Genomic DNA, 18,517 nt, shown 5'->3' with positions numbered 1-18,517 from the left:
GCACTTAAATAATCCCAACTTTTGAAGATGTAAGTCAAACTGATTCACAAAAAGGCAAAGGTTCTATCAGCACTTTTTACACTATTAATTCAAAATATAGTCTGGGGTATAGGGAAGTTAAGCCCTTCCAAGTGATTTTAAGGAGCACACTCAAATATGCAGCATGGAAAATAATAATAAAAAATGCAAATCAAGTACCAGAAGTGATGTCTGCAGAAATGGGCCAGCAAGCTGAAATGTTTGGCAAATGGAATTGGGCCCCATTCATGGCCAAGACATGAAGAGAACCAAAGAGCAACACTGGCTATTTCACAGCTGATAACACAGCTCAGGGGGCACTGAAGGGGAGTTTCCAGACTTTGGAGCCAAATGTCTCTCCAGAAAGACAAATACACCTGGTTCAGTCTGCCAGCACAGATATCCCTGACTGGGGACATGTCACTCCTGGAAGAGCACATGGGTCTTATTTTAAAGTCAGGAAATTCTTCCCTTCTGTTTTTTCCTACAATACTAGAGAGGGATGCACAGTCTAAAGTGAAGATGAAGACAAATGAGTGGAAAAAAGTCAACGTTACACAAATATCTCCTGTTTTCTTTTAAAATACCATTTTCTCAATATAAAATTGCTGCTTGAATGACCACCTAACTGCAACAAACCCCAAACCATCATCACAGCCTGCTCCTTCCTTCCCCACCCCTTAGAAGCTGTCTGGTAAGAAACTAAACTAACTTTGCAAACAGCAAATAGGTCTGGGGTCTGAGTATTTTACAAACCTGGTTGAGAACCATCACAAACTAACCCTGCCTTAATTACACAAACACAGAAAACAGTTTGTGGTCTTGCATTGGCACAACGGATGAATCCAAATGCTGCTCTGGTGCCATCCATCCCCTACGCCTTCCCCACAGCATCTGCCGTGACTGTTTTGGAAAATATGAGGAAGTTTGAAATCAGAGTTTTTGTCTCAGTTCATTGATCACAGGTGGTTTTCCTGGACTCCAGATCTTCTTATTCTCCAAGACTTCTTATTCCATGTTGGGGTCAGGACTCCAGTACTGGATCCTGGAGCCTCAGTTGCTTGACTATCCCACTGATAGCCTGCAAATCACCTGAAAACACTCCCCCAGCACTGCCTCAGCCTGACACCTCCCTCTGCTCCCTTCTGCCACGCTGATGTGGCAGAGTCCCTGCAGGCTGTGCAGGGCATCTCCAGCTCTGCAGGAACTCAGCAGGCAGGGACATTTACAACTGCAGGGCACTGCTCAAGGGGGACCATTTCTGTGACATCCAGGAACTCTTCCCAAGTCCAGAGGACACATCCAACAGGTGAAGCACAGCTCAGATCCACAGCACTCTTCAGCTGGAGGCTCCTTCTTGAAGCTCAGGACATCTTGGATGCAAAGACCTGCAGGTGCCACCTGCTCCAAGCTCCCCAGAAGATCTGAGACATCTACAGGACGTGACACCAGTGCTGCTGTATCCCCTCCAAGGAGGCATTCAGTGACTGAGCAGTGTTGAGACACAGATAAGGTTTCACCAGTCCCAGAGGCATCACGTCTGCCAGCACAGACAGATTCCTCCACTGCAACTTCTCCTATGCACTTTGAGAGCTGCAGGTTTGCTGTTTTTGCTCAGATCCTGCCTCAGCCTCTGACAGCAAACCGGCTTTGCATCCTATTGTAAATCCAAAGTTCAGAGATTTGAACAAGAACACCTGCATGTGTGAGCAGAAACCACAAGCCCACACCTGGCCATCCAGAGAGCACCATGTACTCCTGGAGCTGCTGGGAGAGTGACCTGTCCAAGCCTTGCTGCTAACACAAGCTTAGCTAATAAACTGCAAAAGGACTCATGGGGAACATGGCGAAGTTGAGGAAGACCATACAAAACACAGAAGACATTAAGGGGCCTCTAAAAGGATTATGAAAAATATTATATTCTAAAGACAGCAGGCAGACAACAGCTGCCTTAAGTTTCAGAGGGAAGTGGATTGAAAAAATGGATCCACTATAATTTTCAGAGACAAATCTCTGTAGTTTATCTGATCCACTATTTAAATTTCAATACACAGTCCTCTATCTGCAGTAATAATAACCTAAATTCCATTTAGTGTTCATTTGAGCAGTCAGGATAAAGTAATTTCTTATTATCTCCCCACTGTGTAAAAAACAGCTTGAAGGTAGGAAGTCAGCAAGCATTTTCACCAAAAAGTAATTATTGTAAGTGACATTTTTACTGCTGGCATGCCATAAGGCGAACTGCGCATTTGGAAGGACAAGTTGCTAAAACAAAATGACAGGGTACTCTGTGACATTCCGACGAGAACCCAAACACGGTTGCACTGCTGCTTGCTTTGATGCACCACTTTTCCCACTGTCCAAAGCTGGGGCTGCAGGTTTGTGCCAAAGCAGTCAGAGTTGCCTCCTGAGGAGCTGGGGGAACAGGCACATCCTGCAGGACATCCCGGCTCTGCCCGCTCCCCAATCAGCACATCAGCAGGCAAGATGAAAGCAAACGTGGACAGGAGATTTCTCAGCAATCTCTTAAAAGAGCATTTGCTACTTCAGGGCTGCATTTACCTCCTTATGCAGATGAGTTAATGGACAACAACAGGCCTGGCAGGTTGCCTGAGATCAAAGTGTCTCACACTGGGACTGGATTAGTTTTTGTTTCCCAATGATGAGGCTGCCCATTCTATCCAATCTGTAGACCAAAACCTGGTGAATGCTGCCCTGAGAATCAGCCTGAGCAACATCCCCAGGACAACTGTGGTACTCAGCTTCCCAGGGTGTGAGAATTTCAGGGAGAGATTTCTTCCCTCATACCCTCTATTTGATTTTACCTTTAGCTATGTCTGCCTTTGCAGGGTCTTATCAGAGAATCACAGAATTATTTGGGTTGGGAGTGACCTTAAATCTCACCAGGCTCCACCCTCTGCCATGGGCAGGGACATTTCCACTATCCCAGGTTGCTCCAAGCCCATCCAACCTGGCCTTGAACATCTCCAGGGATGAGAAGAAATTAGCATTCTAAAGTTAATCTTTTAAAGCACCAGAACAGCAACTCTCCTCACTAACAGTGGGTGCAGCACAAGCCTGAACTATGTAATAAAGCTAGCAGCACTTGTGGGAGAGCACTGCAACACATCCCTCTTCTGACTAATTAAAGAAAATATGCGTGAAAGAGCCTTCTCCCAGGTAGTGCTTTTGGTGGATTTCCTTTGAGTGAGTGAACCTTGCCTAGTCACAATTTGCAAATTGATGTGGCTCACGAAAATATGATCCTCCCTACAGTTATAAACTCCCCCAGTTCTGTGTAGGGAGTGCACAAAGCTCTCTGCAGTTTGCATCTCTAATGATGTCAAATACGTAGGATTGTGCAGTTAAGAGTTGTGAGCACTCGCTGGAGTTGCCACCACTCTGACTGTGGAGAATTTGTTTGTTTGCTTCATAAATGTTGTAACTTTGGGGAAAATGTTATTTTGGGTCTTGGCTCAGAGGGAAATTTTATGTGGATGGGGGGAGGGATCAAAGGAAAAACCCCTTTAGGAAAGTGTGCAGATGTATGTGTGCCTGCACGGAAAGGGGAGGAACCAGCTTTGATTAACCCTGCAATTACTGGGGCAATATAAAATAAAGATTTCTACACTGCATATGAGTATATGTTAAGTGTCAGGAGGACATAAAACTGAATAATCAGGGTGTATGTTAGAATTACTTGAAAAACCCTGCTTTTGAGTATTGCTGAAGGATTGCTGCAATTCAAGTTGTATTTTCAAAAATCGTTTTAGCTTTGCACCTCTATTAAAAAAATAAGTTTTCACCTCTGGAAAGCAGAAGGAGCTGGAGAAACCAGATGAAGTTGAGAAAAGAGCACGTAAGATGGGAGCTGGTGACAGACTCACGAGGAGAGATTTACAGCTGGATGTTTGAAACTTGGAGAAGTTGGGCAACCAATTCTCCCTCCAACAAACCTGCAGCCACAAACGCCTCAGAGTTTTAGAAATCCCACTGTTGTGCCCAAAGCTACACCAAGACCTATTTTAAGGCTACATAAAATGAAACCATTCGACTTCCACTGAGTTAGGAGGAATGGGGAGCACAGATCTCTCTGAAGGATGCCTGGAATCTTGTGCAGGAAGATACAACTGGAGTCAGTCAGCTCCAGTGAAATTTGTCCTGAGATCTGACTTTGGAGCAGACACAACAGACACAACAACACCCCAGGAGAACCCTCAGAGGAGAAGAATTAAGGGACATTTTTGCAGTAGCCTGGAGGAAAGATGAAGCCTCTGTAACCCCTAAGCATTACTTTACAATAAAACACAAAAAACCGAAAACAAAACAAAACAAAAACCTGAAAAAAAAACCCAAAAAACAAAAAAAAAACCCAAAAAAAAGGGAAACAAGTATTTTTTAGCTAGATTTAGACACACAGTTGAAAACATCAGAGCAATGTCCAGGTTAGGCCAACAGCCCCAAATTATCCTATGATTCTATGATTCCTGAGCAAAAAGTAGAATCTTAGCATTGAAAAGTGAAATGTGATTTTTGGTTTTAGAGATAACCCTTAACCAATAAAAAAAAACCCTTTCTAAAAATACTGTATTTTAAATTAGGTGATTATTGGCAGAATCATGGCTGCTTTAAAAGACATTGCTCTACTCTGCCAACCTTTAGTTAATATTCAGATTTTTCTGTGTTTCCGTAACTTAGCTAGAAATCAATATTTAGAAATAACTGCTGGAAAATATTTTCAATAACCTTATTATTAAACCAGCTTGTGTGCAGACGCTTTATTAAGGATTTTCTGAATGCGAAAACAAATATGTCATGGAAGCAATCAATCAAGATGCCACAACCCCACAGTGTTATATTTTTAGTATAATCAAGACAAACGTGTGCACAATGCCTTTTGGAAAACAGAGTGAGAGCTTCCATGAGGAGGTTCTGCTGCAGTTTATGGTGATTGGCTGACCTTGTGATTTGATGTGTTAAACCAACTTGCTTGAATGTGGCACCAATTCTATGACTGCTTGCTGTCCCCCTGTGTCAGGAGCCTGTGTGAAGGTATTTCCACACCTCCTCTGAGATTTGAACCTTGTGTCTGCTCTGGAGCAGAGGCTGCAGCAGGATGCATATGTGCACTGTGCACTGCATTTAGAGAGATCTCCTCCACTAAACAATGTGGACATTCCCTTGCCACAGGCAATGTCCACATGGGATGGATTCCAGCCTAATGACTGCCCTTTCCCTTTCCCTTTCCCTTTCCCTTTCCCTTTCCCTTTCCCTTTCCCTTTCCCTTTCCCTTTCCCTTTCCCTTTCCCTTTCCCTTTCCCTCTTTCCTTGCATCCACTCACCCACTCATCCATCCATCCATCCATCCATCCATCCATCCATCCATCCATCCATCCATCCATCCATCCATCCATCCATCCATCCATCCATCCCATCTCCCACCCTCAGCAAAGAAACACAGTGACCCTGAGCACTCAAGACCTTCCTTTTTGGAGGAGTGCTGGGGAAAGTGCCGAAACAAAATGACATTTACATTGTAGGCAACAATATTATAAAAGCTATTAAGGTACATTATTTTACACATCCTCATAATCTCTCCATACTGCTTTACTTAATTTGTGATAAAATTGTTGAGAAAGGGTACTTAATGTAGGACAGTCAGTAAAAGTAATTTATCATCTTCCCGCTTCGGTGCTCACGTTATCAGCGAACTCATTTTCTGCATTCATCATGCAATCAGCCTATTATTTGCATATTAATCAGGCAGTGGACCATGAAAGAGCCGCATCCCAGCCAAATGCTGCACTATCTCAGGAGGAACACTCAGTAATTATCATACATCAGTGTTATGATGTGGTAATTGATTATAACATCTTTCTGTTGCCCCTGGGGAGTCCCACTGCTAACCCAGCTTCAGGCATTCTGTGCAGATTTTTCTCTGAAAATTAGAGAAATCATTGCTGTCCTTTTATTAATGTTTTTACCTTTACAATAGACAGCTCTCTGAGCATTTCCAAGGTACTTTTGCCTTTTCTTTCTTTTTAGTTAATGAAACCTTCATTAGGGAAAACACCTGTCTTGGACCAAATAAAGTAAAAAAAACCAAAAAAACCCCCCAAAAAACCCAAAACAAACCAATCATCCCAATCAGTCCCCCCTCAAAAGCCCAGTTAGGCTTGTTCGTGTTCATCCTCTCTCTCTCAAGGTCTGCTGGATTTTTAGGTGCTGGTGTTGCTTATATAATGCCCTTCCCCATCAAACACAACAAAATGTTGCAACTTCAATAGACAGTAATTGCAAAGTTTGCATAAAGGCAGTTAAGTTGCTTTATTTAGGTGCCAAATGAGAGGCTAATTTTGGTCCTCTCATAAAGGACAAATGAAACATCTGCCAGTTCATACTTGCACTATTTTTAGGACCTGAGTTCCAGAGGAGTAAACCAGAGAAGCAAACACTAACCACAGCTGTGGTTACACCGTGGTCAATCTCACACCTCCTTGGAGTGGGAACCCATCCCAGCAGCATCCCAGGATCCCTCAGAAAGCAGCAAGAAAAGGGGAGATGCTCTGGAGGTGAGACCAGAAGGGACCAGCTCATGCCAGAACACAGAGAAGGGTGCTTTGACAAGGGCATGGAGGGACAGAACAACGGGGGAATGGCTTCCCACTGCCAGAGGGCAGGGAGAGATGGAATACTGGGGAGGAATTCTTCCCTCTAAGAGTGCCCAGGCCCTGGCACAGGGTGCCCAGAGCAGCTGTGGCTGCCCCATCCCTGGAAATGTTCTAGGTCAGGTTGGATGGGGCTTGGAGCAGCCTGGGATAGGGGAAGGTGTCCCTGCCATGGCAGGAGTGGGACTGGATGGGCTTTAAGGTCTCTCCCAACCCAAATCATTCAGTGATTCTGTGACAAGTTGCCATCAACAATAACTTTGACCAGTATAAATACTGAACATGTACTATCAGGCTTTTATTACATTTCTTGTTGTAATTGTATTTTTGTCTTTCATTGGCTTTTTAATTGGCTTTCTCTTTTCACTTTTATTTATATTTGATCTCAAGTCCACTTTGCTTTGTTTTCAATGCAAGTTGCATTTCTTATCAGATTTAAATTAATCACTGGATTCTTTAGTTAGCTTTTTTTTTCTGGAAGGTTGTTGGCAAGTTAAAAAACCCTCAAACATGCATCAAATGAGGTGAGACCAATTCCTAAGTTTCTCTCATATACTAATGTAGAGGACAGGCTGGAAGGTAACTTAGAAGATATTAATTTTCTGGTAATCTTCTGTTTTTTTCATCTTGGGAATGATTTGCTATCAAGCAATATGTAACTCTATAATCAGAACAGGCTGTTTACTTCCCTGTTTCAGAGCTGCTGGCTGAGGAGGATTTCCATCCCCATTACAAGATGGAAATAACAACCCGCACATTTGGTGCTCACACACCTTTTTCCCAGTATTTTGGGAAGAAAATAGCCCATTATCTGTTCTTTGAATTGAAAGCAAGGTAATTTTCATCCAGTGGAGGAGCATTTGGTAATTTGCTGAGCAGCAGTTGCGCTGTTGCCCAGGGAGGGATGAGGGTACCGTGGCCATCTCCATCCCACCGCTGGCCACGGGGTTGGACCTGCAGCCCCCTCCTTTTACCACCAGCAGCCAAAAGACCAACGTGAGCTTCTGCCAGGTGCCAGAATCTTCCATCCCCAAGAGAAAATCATCTGCTCCCTTTGGAGGAGTGCCTTTCCAAGCTCTTGTGCAGCTGCCAGCCCACAGGGGACAGAAGCTTGCTCCTGACCCTGCCTGGAGCTGCACAGCCCTGACCTCTCTGGGTGTCTGTGCTGCTCCAGTTCGGCTGGAACTTGCCTTTCCAATCTATCAGCTCCTCGTTTTCCACCCAGCCCCTCTGTGGTTTGCAGCTGGCAGCAGGGAGGGGCTGTGGGCCCCTCCCCAGGGGAGGCTGAGCATCTCTGAATGCGCACGCAGAGGGGATGGAAAATGCTGGTAATTAATGAAGTGAAGTAATAAGTAATGAAATTAACAACAGTGGAATTTACAGAGCTCGACTACTCACAATGGCCATGGCTTTTCTCTCTAACTACGACAAGTTTTTAAACAACTCTCTCTAACTGCTACTCTGTGAACTACCTGAGAAGCCTGAGGCAATAATGGTCAGGAAAGTTTCTTTTTTTTCACACAGCTTAAAAAAAAATTCTTCATTTATTAATTCTGCTCTTTGAAAATAAAGACTTTAAAGATAAGGCATTGCTGTGCCTGGCTCAGTGCTGCTGCAGAGCCACACTTGAACTCCTTTCTTAGCTATCTCACACTAAGGCGAAGTGAACATCAAGGACTTACATTCCCAAATTAACCACAAAAATAAAACCTAGCTGCCACTTGATTTGGTATCTTCTCCAAAACGAAGGCTAAGAGTCCGTAAGTGCACTTAGGAGTCAATTAAGTTTACCTTCAGAATCCAGCACAGGTCTCCTCTTTGCTGTATTAACAGGAACGATGTAACTGAGTCACAAGGAGTATCAGCCCAGAAAACAGTGTTCACTCCCTGATTCTGTGTTTTCTTTTAGCCCTTCTAAAAACCCTTTAGCCCTTTGCACAGCAAAGCTGTGACCACAGTGAGGACAGAGTTGTCTTCTGCAAATTTAATCACTGGGTGGCTCCATGGACAGAGAAGAGCACAACCAGGAGAGGGATTTCTCCACCAAGGCTGACGATTTGCAAACATCCCTGATGGAAAAGGAGCAGGGCTGTGGGAGGCAGCCTGGGCAGGACAGGCCTCAGCAGGAAGCAGGAATGCCCAGCTGATGGCCAGGAATCACAGCCAATGTGCTCAGAATCAACTCGAGGCACTGACTTCATGCTGCATTCCCAGGTCCCAGCGAGTGCCTTGACAGCGATTCTCCTGGTTTTATTGATCCCAAAGGCTGCCAGGGAGGTTTTCATGGCCCAAATGTCAGGGAAATGGCACAGAAGATGGTCACACACATTACAGACTACAACAGGAGCCAGCTGATACCTGTGGTTTGAAATCAACAACTGCTCCTGAGCCCAATCCCAAACCACACAGAAAAAATGTGGAAACTTCACCAGGATGTGCTTCACCAGGGTGCTCCAGGGATAAGCATGAAGGTAACTCTTTGGCTGACTTGGTAGTTCAGCTCTGAACTTTAAAACCACATTTGCACCTAGCACAAAAGGCCACAACTTTCCCAAGTCCAAGACTCAGTAATTTGTCATCAAACACAAAACATCTCTGCACAGAATTCCTGCAGTCAGCTGAGCCATGTGATCTCCCTTCTCTGCCATTTCACAGACTACATTAGCCACAAACATTTTTCATGTCATACAAATGACTGTGACTGCAAAACCTTTTTTTTTTTTTTTTTGATTCAACAACCAAAACCAGCTCCAATTTGGGAAGGCATGTCACTGCACCAATCACTTTGGTGATGTCACAGTGCAAGGATTCAGCTCTCCCTGTGCTAATCCCAACTGTGCTCTGGAGCACCATTGCACAGCTCTGCCCACTCAACCAAACCAGAAGAATGCAAGGAAAGATGATAAAGCACAGGGAGATGGGGGTAAGAGCATCTCCTTTGCCACCACAAGGCTACTGAGCTCTTCCCAGAAGTGTATCAGGATGGCATTCCCGAATTTGGGCTGCCAGCCTGAAGCATGCTGTCTCCCTACTTTGTTTCTCCCAGAGCAGCCAACGTGACAGAATTCTCCTGGTATCAGGAAAATGGGAATATCCACCCAGCACACAGCTAACTACCTGCCCACTCAGCAGCTTCTGTACTGGTAAATGTTACAGGAATCTGTATCACAGAAATGAAAATACAATGGATACCTGGCTCTGCCATCACACCCTGATCTCTCTGTTAACATCATAATGACACAAAATTATCCTGAGGTTTTTCTTATTTGTGTTCCCAAGGGATGATAAGAAGTAATCTCCTCGTTGTTACAAACATTTTATTTTGAAAAGAAAGCTTTTATGCATATTTCAGTTGATCTAAATACAGTAGATCTCGGGTTTTTAAATCACCAGATAATATGCAATTATCTCAAGCTAGATTCTGATTCTGAAACAAGCTCTAATTAGCTCCCCATTTTATGCTGCTATAATCCTTTCTTCAACTCCCATGAGTGTTACTATTGCTAAGCAGCATGAGGTTAGGAATGATGGATGATACCCAGAAAGGAAGACAAACAAAAGGGAAATTCAAAATCCCCTGAGATCACCCGCAGCTGTATCGGCAAATGAAGATTTCCACATTAGGTCATAAGACGACCCTTACAGAAACACACACCAAAAAGGCACGTCCTCTTCCCACTGAGTATTTGCAAGCCTTTCATGTAGTATACAGAGAGTAGATGTCCTTCACAGAGGATAAAGAAAAAAGTGGATGTAAAAATTCATCTTTCCTGCGAGCAGCCACGGACGGAACCAACAGCACCAAAAAGGAAACTCTGTCTCAATCTCCTATAGATACGCAGGACAAACCCCCAAAATAAAACAACTAATAAAAGCTGCGTGCAGTACAAGTATTTAGAAAAATATCTGAGCCTTCTCCTGGCACATGGCAACTGTTCAAACCCACCCCGGCTCCCATCAGCAGTAATGCAACTAAATAAGGGCCAAATTCATCATGAAAAAATGCTGATGCAGTTGGGTGACACTAATTCAACTTTTTTTTCCATGTGATTTGGTCCATGCTTTTGACACATAAATCATTAAAAAGGCAGATTTACCCAAGGGCATTAGAGCATTTAGGTGGAAAGAAATACACAGAAAAAATGTTAGAAAAGGCACAGCAATACTATTTTTGACCACCTAGGGTACAGACACCGTTTTTGTGTAAAACATGGTCCCTGAAACTTGCACAAAATCACCAAGCCTTGAGGAAAGCTCACAGGGAGAAAATACAGGTATATACCTGGCTGTTTTTTATAAAATCCATGAGCACAGCTTCCAAACAAGAAAACCAAGCCTGGCTTCCCTTTGCTACCTCAACATATATATAAATATATAAAAAATATATATGTTTATCCATTCATTATATGAAACATGGATGGGCCCATCTGTCCACACATGAAAACAGAAAATTACTAGACAAAAGGTGAGATTTTCATGAATGAGGTGTTAATCAAAACCTTATGATCTAGAAGTGCAACTAACTGGGTCAGAAATCCAGAAAATCTTGCTAGTTTGGTAGCATAGAGCCAAACAGTAATGAAAATACTCCCAGCTAATAAAAGTTTGAGTCGTTACTATGCATGTTGACACTCTGTACACTGAAGACCTTCTTGGCAAAGCACTCAGGAGCCACTGAGTGTATTAGTTTAATTTCACTTCTTTCCCTTCATGCATTCAACAAGTTCCAAGCCAATTATATTACATGGAAAAGGCTCCAGACCGTTCCTCGTTTCAAAATTGTGCTGATTAATTTCTGTTTTAAAATTACAAGTATGCAACCTTCCCTGCCTTGATTTTCCTGGGAAACGTCTCAGAAGACCAGAAAATTGGAGCTGTCTCTCTCTCTCTCTTTTTTTTTTTTTCCTCCCTGCCCTGGAGTGATGGATCTTTCACAAATGCATAATTATTATTACCTTTTCCAAACTGTTTGCTGCATTTTTAATTACAGAACAGCTGCTAATAAAAGGAAATTACCAAACTATTCTTCCTTATTCAAATAACTTGGTTTTTGCTCTTTTGTTCTGCCTGGTGCCACAACCTTCCTCATGCCTTCACACAGGGAAAGGCACCAAGAAAAGAACATTTTGTACAACAATTCTATTTTTAATCCTCTGAGAGGAGGTAGAAAAGGGCACGAGCCCATTTTCTCATTTGTAAGTCGGCTTTAAGGAATGAAGGAGGACAATCATCAATAACATGATTTTATTAGCTGATAGGAACGTGTCACCTCACAAAATATTAGCTCAAGGGCAGGAACTGACAAACGACACTGGGAGTTGTGGGAGGGAACAAAATATCCCAGCAGCAAAACTGAACTTCCTGAAGGAAATCACTTTCAGCTCCCAGCGATCCCCCCGGGAATCCAGAGGGTGATTGGATTTTAATACTATGGGTTTGTCTTTCCATCTTTTATAATTAGAGCTAGTCATAAATATGAAGATTAGCAATAACAATGCAGCATTTCCCAGCTCCTCTGATTTCGAATTCCCCCTCAAATGGCTACAATTAATTACTCATATTTTCCACGCCGTCTCAGACATTTGTAACTGTGACACTCTTGCACAGCATTGATGCCACAAAAAAAAGTACTCAATGGCATGTTTTTAATGAACCATCACAGGAAATTTCCATGTTCCCTAAATGCTTGGCTATAAGTAACAATAGCCCTATGATTGCAAATAATTTTCTCCCATTTTGGTTTTGTTTTCATGGCTTGTTTTTACTGGGGGCATTTTTTCTTTCTTTTATGTATTTATTTTCAACTGTTCTCCTTAAGAAAAACGTGGACTGAATATCATCATGAATTTTCTTCTAGTAAAATCTTTTAGAATGCAAAATAGTTTCCCCAGTAGAGAGAAAAAAAACCACTTTGGTTGGGATATTTAGAGTAAAGCCAGCGAGCTGCAGAAAAAAAAAAAAAGAGTATTTCAGAATAGCAGAAGGGTGGAAGAAGAACACAAGCCATCCCTGTCTGTGCCCTGAAATGCAGCAGCTCTCCAGCACAGGGCACTGGCTGTAAGCACAGAGCAGGGCACGGGTATTTTTCTGGAGTGTTTTACGTCAGTGAAGCATTTCATTGGTAAGAGGCTGTGTGGGTAGAGTTTGGTATCTAACAGCAGGAACACAGCTGTTCTCTCCTGTCCCAGCCTCCCTCCTATCCTGTGACCATCTCTAAAGCCTTCAGCCACTCACTGCCCTGACACTCAGCTTTGCTGCATCTGCTTTCTTATTTATTTTTATTTTTTGAAAATAGAAAGGAGAAAAAAAGTTCAGGTGGGAATATTTAATGAAGCCTGAAACAGACATAACGTGGTCTGTTCCCCACCTTTGGATTAACAAAGCAGATTTTGTGCAAAGGAGAGTGGAAAAAAACCTATCAGCGAGGCAGCTGGAGTATGTGGATCACGTTACAAACCAAGGGCTTGTTTTACAGCCATTGTCACATGTCACATTGATAAGCTGAACTATGGCAAAAAAAAACCCTTCCAGAGCCAATGATCTCTAAGATCAGACAGAGTCTCTTTACCTAATATATGCAGCTAAATATGTGTGCTCCCTACATCTGCCATAGCAACAAGGAGAGAAGAAGGAATTAACTGCATTAATAAAAAAAAACTGAAGGGACTCCTGTATGATACAACAAAATGTGAGAAACCTCTCAGCATCAAAGCAAACGCAACAAAAGCACAGAGAATTATTTCAGAGCAAATCATTGAAACCAGCTGATTACCTGAGCTTGCACATCCCTGCTGTAGGGAATCCTGTAATGATGTCACAGAGTGAAGGACTAGATAAGAGAGGAGAGGAAAATCAGGGAACAATAAAAGGAGATGCCAAACCACAAACTAAACAGTAAGCAGGCTCAACAAATAGCAAAGTGCTGATCTCGGCAAGGGCTCGCTGCTCAGTTAACTCATGGCACAGAAAAGTACAGCCCAGGCCAGGCTCCAGCCTGGCTTTTCTGTGTCAGAAGGTATTAGGGGAAGAGACAGCCACAATAAAAGTGTCATTGCAACCCAGCATTCCCCCTTTAAAGCTCAGCTTTCCAGCTCACCTCCTGAGACAGCAATCGATATTCTCCCTGGAACAATCCAAATCCCCTGTGCAACCCTAGGAAACAGCGCACAACATTTTCCAGCTCTTGGGCCAAAATTTTTGGGATTGTGTATCATATTCGTGCCTAGATAATATCACCCTAATGAGGAACTCGATAACTGCTGCTTATCAATTACACATAAATGTTCATAAACATTCCCAGCATGTCCCCTTAGGGACTGGCTGGGCTGCCAGGGGGGATGGTGCCACTTCCATAACGCTTGGACCAGCACTGGTGCAAGGCTGGCTTACTGCAAATTAAAAAAAAAAAAAATACAGAAAATAGAAAAAGAAAAAAAAAAAAATCTCCTCCTCCTCAACTCAAACAACATAGTGGAATTTTAATTACCTTGTCCTTGTTGCTGCCCTTGTGCAGGCAGGACACACTGTCCCAGCTCACCATTCAACCAGAGCTGCATACGAATAAATGGTTCTCGGCCTTTTTGGGTCAATTTGCTCCATGGCTTTGGCCTGGAGAGCATGTCACTGACACTTCCTTGGGACAGCCCCAATACCTGAAGTGAAGCAACCAAGAATGGCACGTTAACACACTGGCAGTGGAAACGGGGGGAATTTAAGGCATTTTGGTTTCCTTTATTGTATCGCTCAAATTGTTTGTATATGGACAATTATAAAAACTGTAAAAATTGGACAATTTTAAAAACTGTTTTCTGTGGATACTCGGATGGAAATGCTTTTCTTCCTGCCGTGCTGCCTTCTGAAGGAAGGTGGGTTTTTCCTGCAGGATCTGGGTGGCAGCAGCCTGGATTTGCATGCTTTTCATATTTTGTGTCAAACAGTTTCATCAGTTTTAACAGGAAAAACACTGAGTCCAGGCACACACAGGCAGATGAAACAGGCAATGACTGGCATGTATTTTGTTCTCAAACAAAAATAATTGGGACTTTTGAGACTAGGCCTATATTTGGTTGATTTTTGGGGGATGAATTATAATGATGTGTATTTTCACCTGTAGCAGTGGCTGCTCCATGTAAGTAAATATTTAAGAATACAGCTGAATGCTGGGAGGGGGTGGGGAGAATTTCAAACAGGCAGGATGCAATTACTTGCCTGGTATTCAGCACAGGTACAAGAGTTAAAAATCATACTTAATGAAAGCTGCCATGGGATCTTTAATGACCCTGAGAGGTCAGACTTTTCATTTTACATCTTAGTGAGAAGGTAATAGTGCGATGCCAGTTCCTATTACACTTTTATATTGATTTAATTCTTTACAGGAAGAAGAAACAACAAATGTCCACTTTTTACAGCCTGGGAGGGGTTTTCTGGTGGTTAGGGACCCTCAAAATCCCACGTGCTCAGTGCTTAGGGCTCACAATGTGAGAACTTCTGGGAGCCTTATCTGTAATCAAACATTGCTCTAAAACATTTCAGAGCACACTGAGATACTGAGCAGCAGGTATTAGAAATGACTTGGAATTCTTGACTTCAGACTAAGGAGAGTTAGGGGATTTTCCATGTGTTTGTTTTAATGCCCTTGTGCACATTTCCAAATAATAACGAAAAGGAAAAATGCTCTTGTGTCCATAATCTTCACTTATAACAAAGTTAAGACTCTCCAGTCATGACAATGGTATTACTCAAATATTCCATGAATTCATTACATTAAGCATGAAATATTGAGTCTCAGCAGCATTTGCTTCAGCTTTCAAGTTTTCTAAACTCAGGGCCTCACTCCTAATTCCAAGTGGCTGAAGCCAATCCCTGTATAAAAACCCTTGCAATTCCTACCACACAGGAAAACTAATACTTAGTGAGTTTTGAAATACTTCACACACGGAGCAAAACCATTTTTCCATAGGACCCCTCTGGCTCTGCACCTGTGTAAGGAGCAGAGGGCACAATCACAACACTGGTGAAACAAGAGAGAACCACTTCTTTACCTTTTCCCCAAAGATCCTTTGGCAGATGCCATTCTTTGCTAGCTTTTCCTTGACCTGCCGCGTTAGCTCTATCGTATCCACCTCCTGGTACATATAAATCTCATACTGCTCGGGTGTCAGTGGAGGAACCGAAGGTTTGGATGGCTTGGACAAGGACACGATAGGGGATGAAGGGAGGGGGCTATTCTGTGGTGTCTCACTGCGACTCGCCCCAGTCATGCTCAATTCAGAACTCTGCGAGTACGGAGATTCCGCGTTTGGCCACTCTTTCCAATACTCGGAAGAAGACGGTCCTTGGAGCTGGCTACGATCTGGCCTAGTCTGATTGCTGACCTTTTCTTTTCCACCACTGGCTTCCTCAACTTTTATATCTTCGGGAAGAGCTGCATTTCTTCTCTCATGCTGCACAGTATTCCACCAATGGTCCTTCCAAACACCACCACGTCCCAACTCATTTTTAACATGCCTCAACATACCCTGGGCAGAATCACTTATTCCATGAAGCTCTAAAACAGGTGCCTCCTGAGGCTCCTTTTTGAGCCCAGAGAGGTTCTGCAATGCAGAGATACTGGAATCAGTGACAGATGAATGTTTCTTCAGGGATATGGCCAAAGGAGAATAGCTGGAAACCGAAGACATTGCAGGTGTAGACACTAGTTTGGGGGACAGGATAGAAATGTCAGCTTGAGATAGAGGTGGTGTTTTTAAGGCAGGTTCAAGGGCAGCCTGCTGTGCCTCCATTTCCCGTCGGGCTTGTTGCAGAATGGATCGAATTGCATCATCAGAATTGCCACTGCTAGAGGCAGAAGGCGGCTGAGCCGGCTCAGCTATGAAAAACAACCAAAAGACTAAATGCAACAGAGGAAAATGCTTTATATTCAACACGTGCTACTGTAAACACTTCCCTGACAGGGATTTAAAAAAAAAATAAATAAAAAAGGGGGGGGGCTGAAATACATTTCTGCATGGGAGGGAGGAGTTTTCACTAAGCAAAGATTTGCACTTTTCAAAATAATGTAAGATTTCCTAAGTTCTTCACCGGAAAATTTTGAGAGTTGCAAAAGTGCTGGAGGTTTGCACGCACAGACTCAGCTGCACAAGTCTGGGATTGATCACTTGCCCTTCCACCATTGTAAAAATTTTCAAATAAATGCCTTTGAAAATCAACCCTTCCCTTCTTCCTCCCCCACCCCCATGTGGTCAATAACATTTTATAGCTGCATTTACAAAGTTATTTAACCTTTCACTTCACTCTTTTCTCCGCAAATGAATGTAACACACACTCAGAACTGAACACAGCTGCATTCACCTGGACAGACTATTCCAGTATAAATAAGGTGAGACCTTTTAACTTCAAAAACACAACACACAAATAACAACAAAGGCAGAACTTTAGAAAGAGATGATCATCATTATTTCACTTGACAAACTCAATATGCTCAATATGCTCCTGTTTCCTGTTTTCTTGTACCATGGTCCCAACCACTAAAATAAACAGCTCTACCAGAGCCAGGCTGACACCTGGCCATCACCCTCTCCCTTATCTGAAGCTCTAGGATGGAGTCACAGGTGCTTTCAGCAGAGATAACCCCCAAACGCAGCATTCCAGTGGGGAACCAGGATTTTGGTGGCTGTGCTGCAGCAGCTGGGGATGAGCAGAGACTGGAACGTGGGTGGGGAATTATCTCTACAGAGCCAGGAGGTTTTGCAATGGCATCTGCTTCTATTTCAGTCTCCACTGAGGTCCCCAGTGCTTGGAAACCAGTTCTTCTGAAAGCTGCTCTGCAGAGAACAGGCAAGTGAAGCACCAGGTGGGAGCAGGGAACCCCACACTGCAAGGGGTGGCCTCAAAGTGAAATACGATTTCCAACATGCTGTGTATCACTCCAATAATAATAAGGCTCATCTGAATGCATTTCTGAATTTGCCTCCCTACATTCCTTCCTGTCACACACTGCAAAATACATGAAAAGCTATGGAATAGGAAAAAAAGGCAGTGATACTCTGCTGTTTTATCTGCTAGTTTCACAGGGAGTTTTGAGGCCAAATTAATATTTGAAAGGAAGTCTGAGACTCTCAGATGAAACATGCTACTGAAAAACATTCTTGCAGTTTCCTGCACAAGCCCCATATTTTTCTCTATGTAATAATTTCCTGTATAAAGTCATATTATTTAGATCATATATTAACTAGTGTTTTATACTCTGCCATGAGATTAACTTAGTTTTCATTTGAAAGACAATTATCCAAAACTGTAAATCAGTATTTACTTTAAAAAAAAGAAACAGAAGTATTGCTCAATAATTTCTACTTCAGCCCAATAGCAGTACTGGGAACTCTTAAAGCTGAGTGGGCCACAGACTAGACAGAAATGCTAATTATATGACAGCATACAATGAGAAATTAAGACTTATCTCAGGCTAAGAGGGATTTTTTGGGAAAGGGAATGTGTTTTGGATTTGCCAGTTCATTCACTGTAACCAAAAATAAAGTCATCTAAGAGTCAGGACTGAGTGTGCCTACATGAGTACAGGATGTACCATGAGACTGGTAATTGCTGCCTGGAGTGTGACCTTCACCCCAACAAATCCATCCAGCCCCTCTCCTGTGCTGTTGTGTCCCTGGGGCCTGAGAGAGACAGAAGAGAAGAGAAAGCAGGAGCTGTTCCCTTTCCAAGGAGAAATCTGGGAGAAGAAAGGATTCTGTGGGTTCCCCTCAGTGACTCCTGCAGGTCTGGAGGGCAGCCAGCAGCTCAGAGCTCTCTTTATCACAGGGATAAAGGTGTTCAGA

The 18,517-nt window shown here is 43.1% G+C and overlaps 1 protein-coding gene across 6 annotated transcripts in view; it reads right to left on the bottom strand.

Annotated features, from left to right (window-relative positions):
- The window catches only part of CUX1 (cut like homeobox 1), a 269,656-nt gene that overhangs the window by 50,471 nt on the left and 200,668 nt on the right, over positions 1-18,517 (bottom strand). For 3 of the 6 annotated variants that reach the window (XM_021550817.3, XM_021550819.3, XM_077787491.1), the window contains 3 exons: positions 15,728-16,554; positions 14,173-14,338; positions 13,459-13,515 (listed from right to left, as the gene is read on the bottom strand). The exons of 2 other annotated variants lie outside the window; for them this stretch is intronic. In XM_021550817.3, coding sequence (XP_021406492.2) covers positions 13,459-13,515; positions 14,173-14,338; positions 15,728-16,554 — 1,050 coding nt within the window. The remainder of the gene's footprint in view (positions 1-13,458; positions 13,516-14,172; positions 14,339-15,727; positions 16,555-18,517) is intronic. One more of the 6 variants, XM_021550818.3, reaches the window with a different exon arrangement.

Source organism: Lonchura striata, chromosome 20 (genome assembly GCF_046129695.1).
Source record: "Lonchura striata isolate bLonStr1 chromosome 20, bLonStr1.mat, whole genome shotgun sequence".
Classification (NCBI taxonomy): Eukaryota; Metazoa; Chordata; class Aves; order Passeriformes; family Estrildidae; genus Lonchura; species Lonchura striata.
The sequence above is the reverse complement of the archived record's forward strand: the minus strand, read 5'-3'. Positions and strand labels throughout refer to the sequence as shown.